The 16,648-nt window shown below is 46.2% G+C and overlaps 1 protein-coding gene across 1 annotated transcript in view; it reads right to left on the reverse strand.

The window, feature by feature from the left end:
• Window positions 1-2,308: 2,308 nt before the first annotated feature.
• LOC126168024 (protein Tob1-like) overlaps window positions 2,309-16,648 on the reverse strand; it is a 152,888-nt gene continuing 138,548 nt past the window's right edge. Inside the window, exon 5 of the mRNA XM_049920524.1 lies at window positions 2,309-3,536. Within this exon, the coding sequence (XP_049776481.1) occupies window positions 3,173-3,536 (364 nt within the window). The 3' untranslated portion in view covers window positions 2,309-3,172. The remainder of the gene's footprint in view (window positions 3,537-16,648) is intronic.

Consider the following 16,648-nt stretch of genomic DNA (forward strand, 5'->3'; position numbering starts at 1 on the left):
CCGATGGTCCATAGTTCGCGAAGCGACAGGCAGAACGTTAGTCTCCTGGCGAACTTCGCACGAAAATGGTGCAAAGCGTCGATAGCCACAAGAAGCGCTTGTCGCAAACGACGGGAGCATAGTAGCCCCCCTGTATCACAGACAGTGTGCGACTTCGGCCAAGTTCGGCGTTCTCGTCGTCCCTGCCTCGTCCGGTAGTGCGCAAATCGCCCGCTGGCTGCGCCACCTCCGCTGTCAGGCCGCCTTCCTAAAGCTAAATTCTACCTCGCTACTATAAATAGTTGTAATTGATATTGACACTGAAATCACGTTAGGTAAAAAAGATAGACCGTCGTCGCCGACTTTGCTATGCCCTATATATATATATTTATATTTATATATGTGTGTATTTATTAACGTTACTTCTGTAGCTCCACAAAAAACGGGATGAAAAAGAAAAATCTGACACGGACGTTGTAGATAAAAAAGAGTCAATGTTACCACTTTCTGAGTTGCTTCTCACAGAAGGTATCCCTGTCACTTTCCTTTATTTGCTAGTCATATCTAACGCAAAAACAGTCGGCTGGGCGGAAACTGCTATTGCTTATTCAAAACCAGACGGCAGACGTGATTCGTCGGTTGTATGATAGACGTGGGAACGACCACCTAGTTATCTGCTCAACTGTGGCGCCATTTTAACATTAAATAGTTTTGGTGGTTTCAGGAAATCATGTACTACAGTTGTGTCAAAAAACTATTCTCTTTATATTGGTTTCTGGATTAAATAGAAGCCAAATACGTTACTGCAATGAGTACACCTATTTATGCACTGATTGTTAAAAGTTACCTAGGTTGCAATGATTTATTTGTTACACAGACTCCTTCTCATTCAACAACACCCAATAAATATTGAAACCAAAGTAAAAAACTGTTCAGATTGTATAACACTTACAACAAAGAACGATAGAGCAGTTGAAAATGCTGATAGTGTCTTGAAAAGAGATAGAGTTAAGAAAAGGGTAACTGAGGACTGTTGGATTAAGTCACGTGATGCTGAGTGAACTAAATTAATAAATGAGACTCTGAAGTAGAAGATGCATTTGTTATTTGTACAGCAATGTAATTCACGTCAGAAGACGTGCAAAGTAATTCACGCCAGGAGAAGGGAGGATATGAAGTGTATGCTGGGCAATATCAATGAAAGCTTTCGCGACACAGAGAGACATGTTGACACTAAATGTATATTAAGAGCTAAAAGCCTTTTTGAAAGTACTTGTTCTGGGTATAGCCCTATATGGAAGTGAAATATGGAAAGCAAACAGCACAGACAAGAAGAGAATAAAGATTTTGAAATCTGCTGCAGAATAATTTTGAGGATTACAATCGTAGAGTGAATAACTAATGATGAGATACTGAATTGAAAACGAGAGAAAAGAGCATGATGGCACAAGGGGTAGGTTACGAGACATCCCGACGCATCGAGGAATAGTTAATTTGGTAATGAAGTGTAGGAAGATAAAATAAAAATTGTGGAGGAAGACCAGGAGTACACCACAGTAAATAGGTTAAAGTGGATATAGGTTGAAATAGTTATGCAGAGATGAAGAGATGGACTAGTGTGGAGAGCTGCATCAAAACAGTCTTTGCACTGATGATAGCCCAAACGTCTCGTAGAAATACAAAAAAGGGTGTAGATGTTCGCTTACAAAAGGAAGAGGTGCTTGATACGAACAGCACTTTTCCAGTTTTCTCTGCTGTGCTTTGATGTTAAGGGAATTAGGAGCTGATTTACTAAGGAATAAGCATTATCAAAATTTTGTGTCTGTTAATGTGTTAGATGTTGAAAAGCGGAGGTGAAAGCTGCATTGGTCACATATATTTCTGTTTCTAAACAGGTCTTATACTAAAAATAAGAAATAAACGTAACTTCGGTAACTCTGTTTTTATGGATTCTGCAGTATCCAGTAGGTAAACGTTTTGCTTAGAGTGCATAGAATTTAGTAATGGATAGTTTGTATAAAATGTACCCGGACGTTCTTATAGGAACTGTGCACAACCGACGAACCCGCGTCTCCTTCTGGCCCGATCTCAGTTTGCGTCCATCGCACAGGCAAGACAGCCTCCGCCTTAACACCAAATCTCTTCACCAACAACCGTAAACGACCAACTCGTCATTGCCTGACAAATGACTATTTTTCAGGTACCATTAACCATTTCTTCGTTTCGTTCAGCAACATTGTATTGAAACCAGACCCTATACTTACTTTGAAGTATTAATTTTAATAATATTATTAATATATTAATATTATTATACCAAACATAACAATAGTCAGTATTAAACAAAATATATTTCAATATAAAAACAAATAAAAACAATAGCTATAGCAAATCTATTTTATGTATATATATATATATATATATCTCTTATGTATATATATATAATCAGTGAAAAAATAAAGGAACAAATCAAAACAATATGTGTAGCTATGACTAATCTCTATACATGAAGATCTAGCGTAGAAAGTCGAATGGCGCCCGCGGCGGCTAGCGCAGCGGGCTACAATACTGATCCGAGGGCACGGTACAAAAAACTTGAAAAATATTTGAATCTTTCAGCTCCTCCGAACGTAGTAACAAAATAAAAAGCTTGAATCACCGGTGATCTTTTTTTATCTCCATTCTTGGTTTTCTTCTTTTGTTTTCTTTCACTCTCGCAGTTTCTATTTACATGTGGAAGGCGAGCTCGTCGCACACGCCCACCAGAACTTTTTTTTCATTTTTTTTTTTCGTTTTCAAACAACATCGAAGCTGCTCTGTCTGTCGTAATCGAAACACGGGGGCGTGCAGCGCAGGGACGCAATCGCTCAGCGACGCACTCCACGCGCCACGCCCCTTGGTGTGAAGATCAACATATCGTTACAATGTAGAAAAATGGGTAAAAAATATAGATATATTATAAAATATTACTTTCTAGTTTTACAACATAACAGTGGCTTGGCAAACCAACCAAGGAAGGAAAAATATATCATCATGTATGTATATATATTATGGTGTGTGTGTGTGTCTCAGTTTTTTTTTTCTTTTTTAGACGGTGTTGGTTCTAGAGCGACCCGAATCGTAATCCAAGGTAAAGGGTGTGCTCGCCACCCTGCGACTAGAAGATGATCAAGCCGGCTGCTGCTGGAGGGCGGGCCTAGTTGGCTACGAGCAGGTGCTGGTACGGGCTGTGCGCCTGGTAGTGGTGCGGGGGCGGCGGGGGCGGCAGCAGCTGCTTGGCAGACGGGGGCGGCGGACCGTCGGGGGAGGAGGCCGCCGCCGCGCCCGCGCCCGCCCCCGCGCCGGCGCCGGCGCCTCCAAACAGCTGGTGGTGGTGCGGGGGTGGCGGCGGGGGCGCGTGGTACAGCTCGTGGTAGGGGAAGTGCGACCCGTGCGCCTGCTGGTAGCCCTGCAGGAAGTAGTCAGCCGGCGACAGCGGCCGCGGCGACTGCAGCTGCTGCTGCTGCTGCTGCTGCATCGCCCGCTGCTTGATGTAGTTGCTGAACTCCGTCGGCGACATCCTGCAACAATGTACACCACGTTAGCATCCAACTCAGCCAGAAATGACAGAATTTACATTTGGTGTGCATGAATTTTCCGGATCACTTGTGTGTTAATAACTACAGGTAGCTTGTCATCTGCAACCAAACGATGTTGATGAGAAAGTTTTTTTCCTGGGAGTTAACCTATCTTCTAGAATGTAATTAAGTCTGTCGCGATGTCTTCGCACCTATATTCGATTTTACTTACGTTTTCGTGTGGCAAGCACGTAAGTAAAACCGAATATAAGCGCGAAAACATCGCGACAAACTAAATTACATTCTAGAAGATAGGTTAACTCCCAGAAAAAAACTTTCTCATCAACATCGTTTGGTTGCAGATGACAAGCTACATGTAGTAATTAACAAATAAGTGAACCGGAAAATTCATGCCCTCCCCAAATGTAAAGGTATTTACAAAAAGAAACGATCTATTGTTTGAACTAAACATCAACATAATTTTATAATCACTTAACAAAAATGTTCACATTACACAATAAATAAAAACGAAAACTCACTGATGATGGCACAGTGGTGCCGAAACATGTTTGGGTACGGAGAAACAACGGTGCCGAAACATGTTTGGGTACGGAGAAACAACGGTGTTTTGCGTAACTGGCGGACCTCACATCCAACAATTTTAAAAGCAAACACGGCCAACACAAGGAGCTGCGAATCAAAATGATGAACGTAGTCATTGTGAGAGGCAGTGTCACAGCGCAATAGAGCAACGTGTAAACATCAAGTTCTGCTACAAACTGGGGAAGACTACAACAGAGACACATAGAATGTTGGCGCAGGTGTACGGGAGGGACGCGGTGAGCAGAAAATGTGTTGACGAATGGTTTAAACGCTTCGGTGAAGGGAAGGAAACAACTGGGGACGAGCCACGTTCAGGTCTGCCATCGACAAACAGAACCCCAGAAAAGATCGAGAAAGTGCGACAAATGCTGGCACAGGATCGGCGACGGACTCTCGGATTGATTGCGGAGGAACTGGGCATTAGAAGGGAACGGTGCATACCATCGTCCACTATGATTTGGGTAAGCGGAAGATCTCCCGATTTGCGTTACACAAGCTCACAGACGAGCAGAAATAAAAACGTCGCCGGCCGTTGTGGCCGAGCGGTTCTAGGCGCTTCAGTCCGGAACCGCGCTGCTGCTACGGTCGCAGGTTCGAATCCTGCCTCGGGCATGGCTGTGTGTGATGTCCTTAGGTTAGTGAGGTTTAAGTAGTTCTAAGTTCTAGGGGATTGACGACCTCAGAAGTCAAGTCCCATAGTGCTCAAAGCCATTTCATTCCTCACAGACGAGCAGAAATAAAAACGGATGGAAACTGCTGGTGAACACCATCGTGGGCGGCCGCTGTGGCCGAGCAGTTCTAGGCGGTTCAGTCCGGAACCGCGCTGCTGCTACGGCCGTAGGTTCGAATCCTGCCTCGGGCATGGATGGTGTGATTTCGTTAGGTCAGTTAGGTTTAGGTACTTGTAAGTCTAGGGGACTGATGGCCTCAGATGTTGAGTCTCATAGTGTTTAGAGCCATTTGAACACCATCTTCACGGGAGATACCTGGTGCTATCAACCCGGTCCGGAATCAAAACGGCAATCGATGTCATGGTGTTCCTCGTCTTCCCCGCGACCAAAAAAAAAAGCCGTCTGTAAAAATCCAAGGTGAAAGCACTGTTGATCGCTTTCTTCGATAACAACAGCATCATCCACAAAGAATTTGTTCCTGCAGGTCGAACCATTAATGCTGCATTTTAACAGTCCGTTGTGAACCGACTGCTACAGCGTATCCGGCGGGTTCGGCCAGAGTTGCACAGGACTGGAAAATGGATCCTGCTCCATGAAAATGCCCCTGCACGCTACGTGGTCCATTTGCTCCAATTCCTGGCGCGGAAGATGGTAACTGTTATTGAACACACTCCGTACTCCCCTGATCTGGCTTCCTGCGGACTTCTTCCTGTTTACCCGCTTGAAGGCGCGCATGGAAGGTGAACGTTGTGCGGACGTGATTGCCATCAAAGATCGCGTGACAGCAGTTCTGCGATCGATTCCACAGGACGCCTTTGCTTTCCAGAAGCCGTACGAACATTGTCAAAAGTGTGTTGTAGCGGGTGACGACTATTTTGAAGGGCAATAAAGAACATTTGTTTGCAACCAATAACCGCGTAAGTAACGAGCAGCCCTTAGTGGCTCCCCATCACAATTTTTTATCTTAAATATATTTTAAAACAAAATTATAAACAGCTGACCAGTTGCAATGGATAAAGAAATCTTTACCTAGATTTCAACAAATTTAAATTTGTCTTCTTCAGAAGGTGGCAATTTTACATTAGTATGGACTGATGTATCATCGTCGTTTTTACAAATATCTGCATAGATCCATTTGTCCAAATTAAAATATAGCCCTGAAAATAGGGTTTGTCATGTAAATGTAAATTAGTACATGGATGTTGCAGAGCTCACAAGCGACTGAAGAAGACAAATTTAAATTTGTTGAAAGCTAGGTAAAGATTTCTTTATCCATTGCAACTGGTCGGCTGTTTATAATTTTATTACGTGGAACCGTTGCTGTTGTGCAGCTATGTTTAAAATACTTAAATATATTTGTGACTAATGCCCTTTTGGCATATTTATTATTTTATAAATGACATATAAATAGTGCCAGTCTTTCACGATGGTTCTGTACTTATACTCTGTATCATACGTTTTTAGTCATAATTCTGTGACCATGTTATAGACCATTCTTTGATTTGAATTCTGAGGAAGACACTCCTAGCAGTGTTGAAACCCGGTTAATTCGTTAAAAATAGTGACCAAGGGCTGTTTTCTTTCAATTGTAACTATACACGGTCTCTGAACGTGCAGCGATGTACAAAAATTTGTTTGTATCTTTTGTTTTGTTTGTTGCCTGTTAGCATTCACCGAACTTTATAGACACACCACGTATACAGGAGTTGGGGAATGAAGTCATTCTAGCCGAACGCTGTGGTCGAGCGGTTCTAGGCGCTTCAGTGCGGTACCACGCGGCTACTACGCTCTCAGGTTCGAATCCTGCCTCGGGTATGGATGTGTGTGATGTCCTTAGGTTAGTTAGGTTTAAGTAGTTGTAAATCTAGGAGACTGATGACGTCAGATGCTGTCCCATAGTAGTTGGAGCCATTTTTGAAGTCATTCTGCACCCCTTTTGTTTATGTGATTCTGCGCCCTAAGATTTTCACTTTTTCCGCTCCCCATCGAACAACCTGCAAGGTGTTGCGTTTTATGATGGAAAGGGCCTCCGAACATGGCTCGATGACTTCTTCGTCTTATAGCCACGTGATTTCTACAGTGTTATGTGCACCAGTTGTGTTTATCACACTTACAGGGAAACGCTACGATCTTATGCTGCAAACCGATGCATGTCGGAACGTCGTGTGGAGATAAAATGACGACTCTGGTGCGAGCCTAGGGACTCGTAAAGGAAGAGCGAGGCGTGCGTCACGAGGCTGTGGCGGTGTTGTGTGGGAGAGGCCGTGTGCTGTCCTCGCCTCCGTGTAGCGCCGCAGCCTTGGCCGGGATGCCCGCCGCCGACGTGCCCGGCCGGCACAATACCTCGCGACCTCGCCGTTCGCCGCGGACATCCCGCGCCGAGCCGCCGCATCCCACTGTGACGGCAATCGCCATTCAGCCCGCATCTCGCTGCCAGTGAAACCTTATTTAATCGTCCCCTGCGTGCTTTATTAGTGCCACACTTTCCCGCGACCTATGATCAGCCTTGTTACGATTTAATAAATAACTCAAAGACTGATATCCACGGTAGGCAGGAAGTAGCATACAAACACATCAACAAAGCAGGAAACGGTGATGCTCGGCTGCACGTAATACACACAACTACTTGGCCCGACTACTACTAGAAGCTACGTAGGGAAGAAAATGAGCCAGCGGACACGAGGAACATCTCCGAAGTACAAAGCGAAATTTATTAAGGACACGAAATAAACGAGGAAGAGCTACATGAAGCCGTAAGTGAAATGAAAAATGGAAAGGCTACGGGACGGAACGGAATGAACGCAGTGACCCGTGCGTGGCTCGTGTTCCCGCCATCATGTATTTTACACCCTGTTTTTAACGTACTTCCACCTCACTACGTTAATTTAAATTGCTGGTGTCACTGAGTTGCTGCTTTGCCTGACCGTGAGCGGCGCTAGCGCCGCGTATCGATATATACCCTCTCGTAGTATCTTTGCTCGACTGGACTCGCATTCTGGAGGACGACGGTTCAATCCCGCGTCCGGCCATCCTGATTTAGGTTTTCCGTGATTTCCCTAAATCGCTCCAGGCAAATGCCGGGATGGTTCCTTTCAAAGGGCACGGCCGACTTCCTTCCCCGTCCTTCCCTAATCCGATGAGACCAATGACCTCGCTGTTTGGTCTCCTTCCCCAAAAAAACCCAACCCAACCAGCTATTACCTCCCGCTCGTTGTCTGTCGTAAGCGAGTCCGGGTCGCGAGTTCGGACTGCCAGTCAGTTGGAGCGCGTCTGGAGCGCAGTCCGGACCGGAATTCAAATGGGAGGTTTACGCCTTTTTGGTTCCGTTAAAAAGGCTCTGAGGGCCAAACGATTCACCTCCGACGACGTCCAGCTGTACGTGCGGAACTGGTTAACAGTGCAGCCGTGGAAGTTAATGAGACAGCCATTCACCGCCTTGTGTCACAGTAGGACAAGTGTCTCAACAGCCAGGGTTAATACTTCTAACATACAGGTTCTGGTTTCTGTAATTATGCCTCCGGCTCGTTGCTTTTTGAACGCCCGTTATATTTAACATTATACGGTTTTTGATAACATTTATATTTAATTTGATTTCATTTACTGGTATTTGGTTTGTAATAAAGTAATAACGTAACAGATTATTGACAAGATTTTATCGTTTGCAATACTTTTAAATTTCAATTGGTACATGACCATGACGTACCTTGGAATATTTTTTCACATTTGGTTCAAATGGCTCTGACCACTATGGGACTTAACATCTGAGGTCATCAGTACCCTAGAACTTAGAACTGCTCAAACCTGTCCGCAGCTCGTGGTCGTGCGGTAGCGTTCTCGCTTCACGCGCCCGGGTTCCCGGGTGCGATTCCCGGCGGGGTCAGGGATTTTCTCTGCCTCGTGATGACTGGGTGTTGTGTGATGTCCTTAGGTTAGTTAGGTTTAAGTAGTTCTAAGTTTTAGGGGACTGATGACCATAGATGCTAAGTCCCATAGTGCTCAGAGCCAGACCTCAAACCTAACTAACCTAAGGACATCACACACATCCATGCCCGAGGCAGGATTCGAACCTGCGATCGTAGCGGTCGCGCAGTTCCAGACTGAAGCGCCTAGAACCGCTCGGCCACAGCGGCCGGCTTTCACATTTGGAAAAACCTTACTTTTCAGGAGGTGTTTTCGTAATTTCTTGAAAACTGCAGCACACAGAAAGTGGATGCCCTCGTTTAACAGTGGAATAAGAAAATATATTAAACTACCAATAAAGGGCTGGCTATAGATAACGGTCTGGAATCTATTCCAAGGCAGAACACTCTCCGCTACATGGTATCACTAGGTGCTGTATAAATGGTTTATTAATACTAGTACCGAGCATGAAACTACTAAAATGCCTGTTTTGTTCCCGATACACTTTTCGTTTTATACAGTTAAGACATCACCAGTGCTAGGATTTTCCAGTCTGTTAGTTGCTATCAATGTTACTGTGGCGTCTGCAAGTATGTTCCAATAAAAATTTTCTCTGTGACGTTGGTGCTGCATATTAAACAAAGAGCAAATTGGCATACATCAGACCAGCGGACAGGCTGCCGACGAATACTGTGTAAGGCGATATTCTTTGGACGGCCAAGAAACACAGAGCTTAGACAGCTGTGAGGCGGGAGGAAGGGCTATTTACTCGTCTTTAGCCGCGCACCCCCCCCCCCCCCCCCCTACCCTCATACCTTGCAGACACTCTTTTCATGTGCGTACCGTACAATGGCATGCGTAACGGAAATGTGGCTGACGATGCAGATATCTACATCTATATCTGCAAATATACTCCGCCAGTCACTATACGCTCCATGGCGGAGTGCACTTTGTATCTCTACTAATCATCACCTTTCCTGATCCACTTTCAAATGGAATGAAGGAAAGATGTATTTTTCTATGCTTCCATAAGAACCCTAATTTTTCTTGTCTAGTTTTCGAGGTCGGTAGATGAAATTTCCGTTGGAGATAATGGAATCGTTCTGCAGTCATCTTCAAATGCCGGTTCTCTAAATTTTCTCAATAATTTTTCGTGAGAAGAACGTCGCTTTACATCCAGAGAGTCTCATTTGAGCTCGCGAAGCATTGCCGTAATACATCTTGCTAGCACCTGCCTGTTACAAATCTGGCAGCCCGCCTCTGAAATGCTTCACTGTTCAAATGGTTCAAATGGCTCTGAGCACTACGCGACTTAACATCTGAGGTCATCAGTCTCCTGGACTTAGAACTACTGAAACCTAACTAACCTAAGGACATCACACACATCCATCCCAGAGGCAGGATTCGAACCTGCGACCGTAGCAGCAGCGCGGTTCGGGACTGAAATGCCTAGAACCGCTCGGTCACAGCGGCTGGCTGGTTCACTGTCTTCCTTCAATTTGACCTGGTCTGGATCCCGAACACTCGAGCAGTACTCAAGAATGGGCTGCACTAATGTTCTATTCGACGTCTTTGTTATAGACGAGCTGCACTTCCTCTAGAATTCTCCAAACAAACAGAAATTGTCCATTGGCCTTCCTACTGCCGGCCTTAAGTGCTCGTTCCATTTTGTATCGCTTTGCAACGTTGCGCCTACGTGGTAATCGTAGTGGCTGTGTCAAACAGCACACCACTAGTACTACATTTTGTTTTTTTTTTTTTACTTATCAGCAAATTTTTCTACCTTTGCAGGAAGCCACCATTTATCACAGCAAATAGAAGCTGTACGTCATCTTGAATCCTCCTAGAGACACACAACGACGACACCTTTCGGTACCCGGCAGCGTCATTACGAAGCAGACGCAGATTGCTACTCGCCCTACCCGTCAGACGATTTATGTGTATAAAAAATAACAGGTCTCCTATCACACTTCCTTGAGGCACTCCTGACTATACACTTGTCTTCTCGTGAACACTAGCTGGCCACAGCATACTGTGTCCTATTACTAAAGACGTATTGGAGCCACTCACGTATCTCGGAACCCATTCTGTATGCTCGGGTCTCCGTTAACAGCCTGAAGTGGGACATTGTGTCAAACGACTTCCGGAAATCTACGAGTATGTAATCTGCCAGTTGGTCTTAACCCAAGGTTCACAGGATATCGTGTGAGGAAAGGGCGAGCCGACCATCTAAACCCATGCTGATTCGCGGACAGGTGCGTTCTTGCTTGAAGGAAATTTCTTGTATTCGAAATTAGAATATACTCCAGAATTCTGCAGCAAGCTGATGTTGATTATGGGTCCGTTCTCTTACCCGCGTTACATTTGGGAGTCACCTGTACTTTTACCCAATCATTTGGGACTTTCCACTGGGCGAGAGATTGGCACCAAATGGATGCTTCGTGAGGGGCCATTTCCGAATAGTGCTCTCTGTAAAACTAGGTTGGCATTCCGTCCAGACATTTGTTTTAAACTCTTTCAGCTGCTTCTCAGTGCCAAGACCAAGCGTGGCACCTCCGAGAGGAAGGTGGCCAGTAGGGCTACGAATGTACATATGCGACAGAAATTCTGGCAGGAAGACTAATGGAAGGAGGCTATACATAAAGGAAACAGCCCCTGCCTGCTGATCGCCCCAGAAGATAGCTTTTCGGCTGTAGGCAGTCTTGCGCAAAGCACGGCGGTACTCGAGCGGGGAAAGTGAACAGCCAGTGCGAGTGTTAGTGGCCCGACCAGAACCAGATCCGACTTTCTCCGGCTGGGACAGGTAACGGTAACGCAATATTTTCGTTACCCCGCGTGCCGGCGGTAAGTCCAGAGGCAGTTCTGGGCGTCGTCGGCGTGGCCCGCGGGTTCCATCTCGAGGGGAACACGCCCCGCGCCCGCGCCGGCCGACCACGCTTTCGCAACCGTGCGTGGCGCGCTGCGACGGGCGAAGAGGCCGCGCCCTGCCGCCAGCGGCCCTCGCACGGCCCCTTTGAAATGCCTAGTAACCTAACAACGACCCGGTGCTGTAGCCGTATCCAAAACACATAGGCAGTCGTCTCTCTGGAAATTCCAAAGATGCTTCTTCGTGTGCCTACCACACTGCTGGCCAGTAAAGCTACAGCGCTACTTCGAACAAGTACATTTTACGAATTGTGGGTATATACAATAACATACACTGTCCAGTTACACTAACGTGACCACTGTCGAAAGCCTGAATAACCACCATTTGCAGCGCGGAGCGCTGCCAGACGTGCAGGGAGAGGGTCAGTAAAGTTCTGGGAGGGTACTGACAGGGATCTGAAGCCATTAGACTCCAATGCAGTAGCCAGCGGCCCTAGATTTCTCGGGTGAAGAATCGTGTCGCGGAGAGGCCGATCGAGATGGTCCCACAGATTCTCGATGGGTTTAAGTCCGCGAAATTTGGCGACCATGGGAGTACGGTAAACTCATGCTGGTGCTCTTCGAACCATGGTTGTGGAGATGAAGCAGCGATTAGTATGATTAATCAATTATTCAAAAACAGTCTTAATCGCATTTATTATTATTATATCGCCAACCGGTTTCAACCCGACGTAGGGGTCATCTTCTGGGCGTTTACACGATTGGCCGACTGCTGGTGGTGTCACTCCTGTCTACATAACGGCAGGAAACTATCAATAGTTTCATAGTTCCCTAAGCGATTTAGAGAAACCACAAGAAGTCTAGATGGCCAGACAAGGAATAGGCGTAAAATCATTTCTAGAAATTTCTAGAAATGGTTCAAATGGCTCTGAGCACTATGGGACTTAACTTCCGAAATCATCAGTCCCCTAGAACTTAAAACTGCTTAAACCTAACTAACCTAAGGACATCACACACATCCATGCCCGAGGCAGGATTCGAACCTGCTACCGTAGTGGTCGCGCGGTTCCAGACTGTAGCGCCTAGAACCACTCGGGCACCCCGGCCGGCAAGGAAGCGTTCTTGCTCCCACACTATTTAAATTCTACGCCTATCTATGACCAACCATATAACAAGGCTTGCGTCTCATTTATTTATGCCGACAATCTGTCCCTCCCGAACCAGCATAAGACATTTAAAGGTGTCGAAAGACAACTTTCGTCTGCCCTTGACGAGCGGGGAGAGTTTTATGAAGCCGACGCCTTGAAGCCAACTCCCCGAAAGAAAATAGTCAGTGCTTGCCACCTCCGCGACAAACATGCCAAATACAAGTCTCATGGTTAGGAACTTTTGTCAGCCACAGTCATCATCATCATCATCATCTTGGACAGTTTCCTTCACTCCCTTCACCCATCTATCCCTTGGTCTTCCTCTGGGCCTCTTCCCCTCCAGTTGCAGATCAAACATCCTCTTTGGAATTCTTCCCTCATCCATTCTCTTCATGTGTCCTGATTTTTCTATCCTGTCCTGTACTGGTTCCTCCTTTAGTCTTTCCCTCACATACACATTTCGCAATCTGTCTCGTCTTGTTACACCCAACCTGCTCCTCTGGAACTTCATTTCACTAGCCTGTATTCTACTTTTGTCGCTTTTGTGCATTACCCATGTCTCACTTCCGTATGCCAATATGGGGACAAAGTAGGTTCGGTCTATAATTCCCTAGGATTTCTGTGGCACCTCCTTGCTCCAAATAAGCCCCCTAATACATTTGTAGAACAGTACTGCTCCTAAATACCAAACTTGTCATTGCTCCATCAAACATGCCGTCCGGTGACATGATGCCTGACACCAAGTCCAATCTATAAGATCTAATATCTAGCCAGAATAGCACCACCCTCCATCAGACGGATAGTAACAGCGAAACCCGAAAAGAGCAAAATCAACATGGAAAACAGACACCCATTCAAACTCAATGCAGCAGTAAAAGTTTAATCTCAAGTGCCTCAATGAAGTCAAATGCACAAGTGAGTCTTCAGCGCTGGCAGGACAGAGCTAAACGTCTACCACCAGGAAACATCTTGCCACGGCCAACGTGGAGATCACTTAATCGTCTTCATGTGATTATTGGCAGAAGTACAGTGAGGTGACTAAAGTCGTGGGATAGCGATATGCTGATATACGGATGGCGGTGGCATCACGTACTCAAGGTATAAAAGGGCAGTCCTTTGGTGGAGCTGTCATTTGGCTCATGTGATTCATGTGAGAAGGTGCCCGACATAATTATTGCCGGACTACGGGAATCAACAGACTTTGAACGCGGAATGGTAGCTGGGTCTAGACGCAAGGAACATTCCATTTCATAAATCGTTAGGGAATTTAGTATTCCGCGATCCACATTATCAAGAGTGTGCCGAGAATATCAAATTTCACGCATTACTTCTCACCGCGGACAACGCAATGGCCGATGGCCTTCACTTGACAAACCATAACCGTGGCGTTTGCATCGAGCTGTCAGTGCTGACGGACAAGAACACTGCCTGAAATACCCGCAGAAATCAATGTTGACTGTACGCAGAACGTATCCGTTAGGACAGCGTGGCGAAATTTGGCGTTAATGGGTTGTGGCAGCAGTCGACGGACACGAGGACTTTGCTAACAGCACGACATCGCCCACAGTGCCTCTTCTGGGTTAACGACCATGTCGGTTGGATACTAGACGACTGGAAAACTGTGGCCTGGTGCCGATTTGAATTGGTAAAAGCTGATCGTCGGGTTCTAGTTGGCACAGTCCCCACGAAGCCATGGACTCTAGTTACCAACAACGCATCGTGCAATTTAGGATGGCTCCATAATTGTGTGGGCTGTGTTTGCATGGAATGGATTGGGGCCTCTGGTCTAACTGAACCTATCATTGACCATTTGCAGCAGTTCATGGACTCCATGGTCTCAAACAATGATGGCATTTTTGTGGATGTCACTGTGTCACAGTTGTCAGCGATTAGTCTGAAGAACATTCTGGACAATTCGAGCGAATGATAGGGCCATCCAGATCACCCTAAATGAATCCCATCTAACATTTATGGACATAATCGAGAGATCAATTCGCGCACAAATTCCTGCGTCGGCAACACTTTTGCAATTATGGACGGCTATAGAAACAGCTCGGCTCATTAGTTCTGCATGGGACTTTCCGCGACTTGTTGAGTCCATGCCACGACGAGACGCTGCACTATGCCGAGAAGAAGGAGGCCCGACTAGATTTTAGGAGGTAGCGCATAGCTTTTGGTACCTCAGCGTAAAACTGCCATGTTAAAGTGGGGACTCGGTGATAACCAAGGTATGTCTCGCCTGTGTGGTGCCAAGCAGATACGAATCATTTCTTTCACTGCCCTGTATACATCGTCTCCTCAGGCAGTACACCTTGCTGAAGAGCTACACTTCATTTAAATAGTCGTCATCGACAGGTTAACAAGAGCGGGATGAAACTGTATTCTAGGTAGTGGGAGAGATTAATATTTTTCGTCTGAAAAACGTACACTACCGGCCATTAAAATTGCTACACCACGAAGATGACGTGCTACAGACGCGAAATTTAACCGACGGGAAGAATATGCTGTGATATGCAAATTATTAGCTTTTCAGGGCATTCACACAAGATTGGCGCCGGTGGTGACACCTACATCGTGCTGACACGAGGAAAGTTTCCAACCGATTTGTCATACACAAGCAGCAGTTGACCGGCGTTGCCTGGTGAAACGTTGTTGTGATGCCGCGTGTAAGGAGGAGAAATACGTACCATAACGTTTCCGACTTTCATAAAGGTCGGATTGTAGCCTATCGCGATTGCGGTTCATCGTATCGCGACATTGCTGCTCGCGTTGGTCGAGATCCAACGACTGTTAGCAGAATATGGAATCGGTGGGTTCAGAAGGGTAATACGGAACGCTGTGCTGGATCCCAACGGCCTCATATCACTAGCAGACGAGATGACAGGCATCTTATCCGCATGGCTGTAACGGATCGTGCAGCCACGGCCCGATCTCTGAGTCAACGTTTGCAAGACAACAATCATCTGTACGAACAGTTCGACGACGTTTGCAGCAGCATGGACTATCAGCTCGGAGACCGTGGCTGCGGTTACCCTTGACGCTGCATCACAGACAAGAGCGCCAGCGATGGTGTACTCGACGACGAACCTGGGTGCACGAATGGCAAAACGTCATTTTTTCGGATGAATCCAGGTTCTGTTTACAGTATCATGATGGTCGCATCCGTGTTTGGCGACATCACGGTGAACGCATATTGGAAGCCTGTATTCGTCACGCCATACTGGCGTATCACCCAGCGTGATGGTATGGGGTGCCTTTGGTTACACATCTCGGTCACCTCTTGTTGACGACACTTTCAACAGCGGACGTTACATTTCGGATGTGTTACGACCCGCGGCTCTACCCTTTATTCGATCCCTGCGAAACCCTACATTTCAGCAGGATAATGCACGACCGCATGTTGCAGGTCCTGTACGGGCCTTTGTAGATACAGAAAATGTTCGACTGCTGCCCTGGCCAGCACATTCTCCAGATCTCTCACCAACTGAAAACGTCTGGTCAATGGTGGCCGAGCAACTGGCTCGTCACAATACGGCAGTGACTACTCTTGATGAACTGTGGTATCGTGTTGAAGCTGCATGGTCAGCTGTACCTGTACACGCCATCCAAGGTCTGTTTGACTCACTGCCCAGGCGTATCAACGCCGTTATTACGGCCAGAGGTGGTTGTTCTGGGTACTGATTTCTCAGGATCTATGCACTCAAATTGAGTGAAAATGTAATCACATGTCAGTTTCAGTAGAATATTTTTGTCCAACGAATACCAGTTTATCATCTGCATTTCATCTTGTGTAGCAATTTTAATGGGCAGTGGTGTACATTCTACTGACACTTCCTGTGTAAGTAGAAAAGAGTAGAAAATGCAGTTAGTCCAAGAGTGACATTTGCAGGTTGTAGACCAAGAGTATAGTTGTTTACAGACCACGGAT

This window comes from Schistocerca cancellata, chromosome 1 (genome assembly GCF_023864275.1).
Source record: "Schistocerca cancellata isolate TAMUIC-IGC-003103 chromosome 1, iqSchCanc2.1, whole genome shotgun sequence".
NCBI classification, from domain to species: domain Eukaryota; kingdom Metazoa; phylum Arthropoda; class Insecta; order Orthoptera; family Acrididae; genus Schistocerca; species Schistocerca cancellata.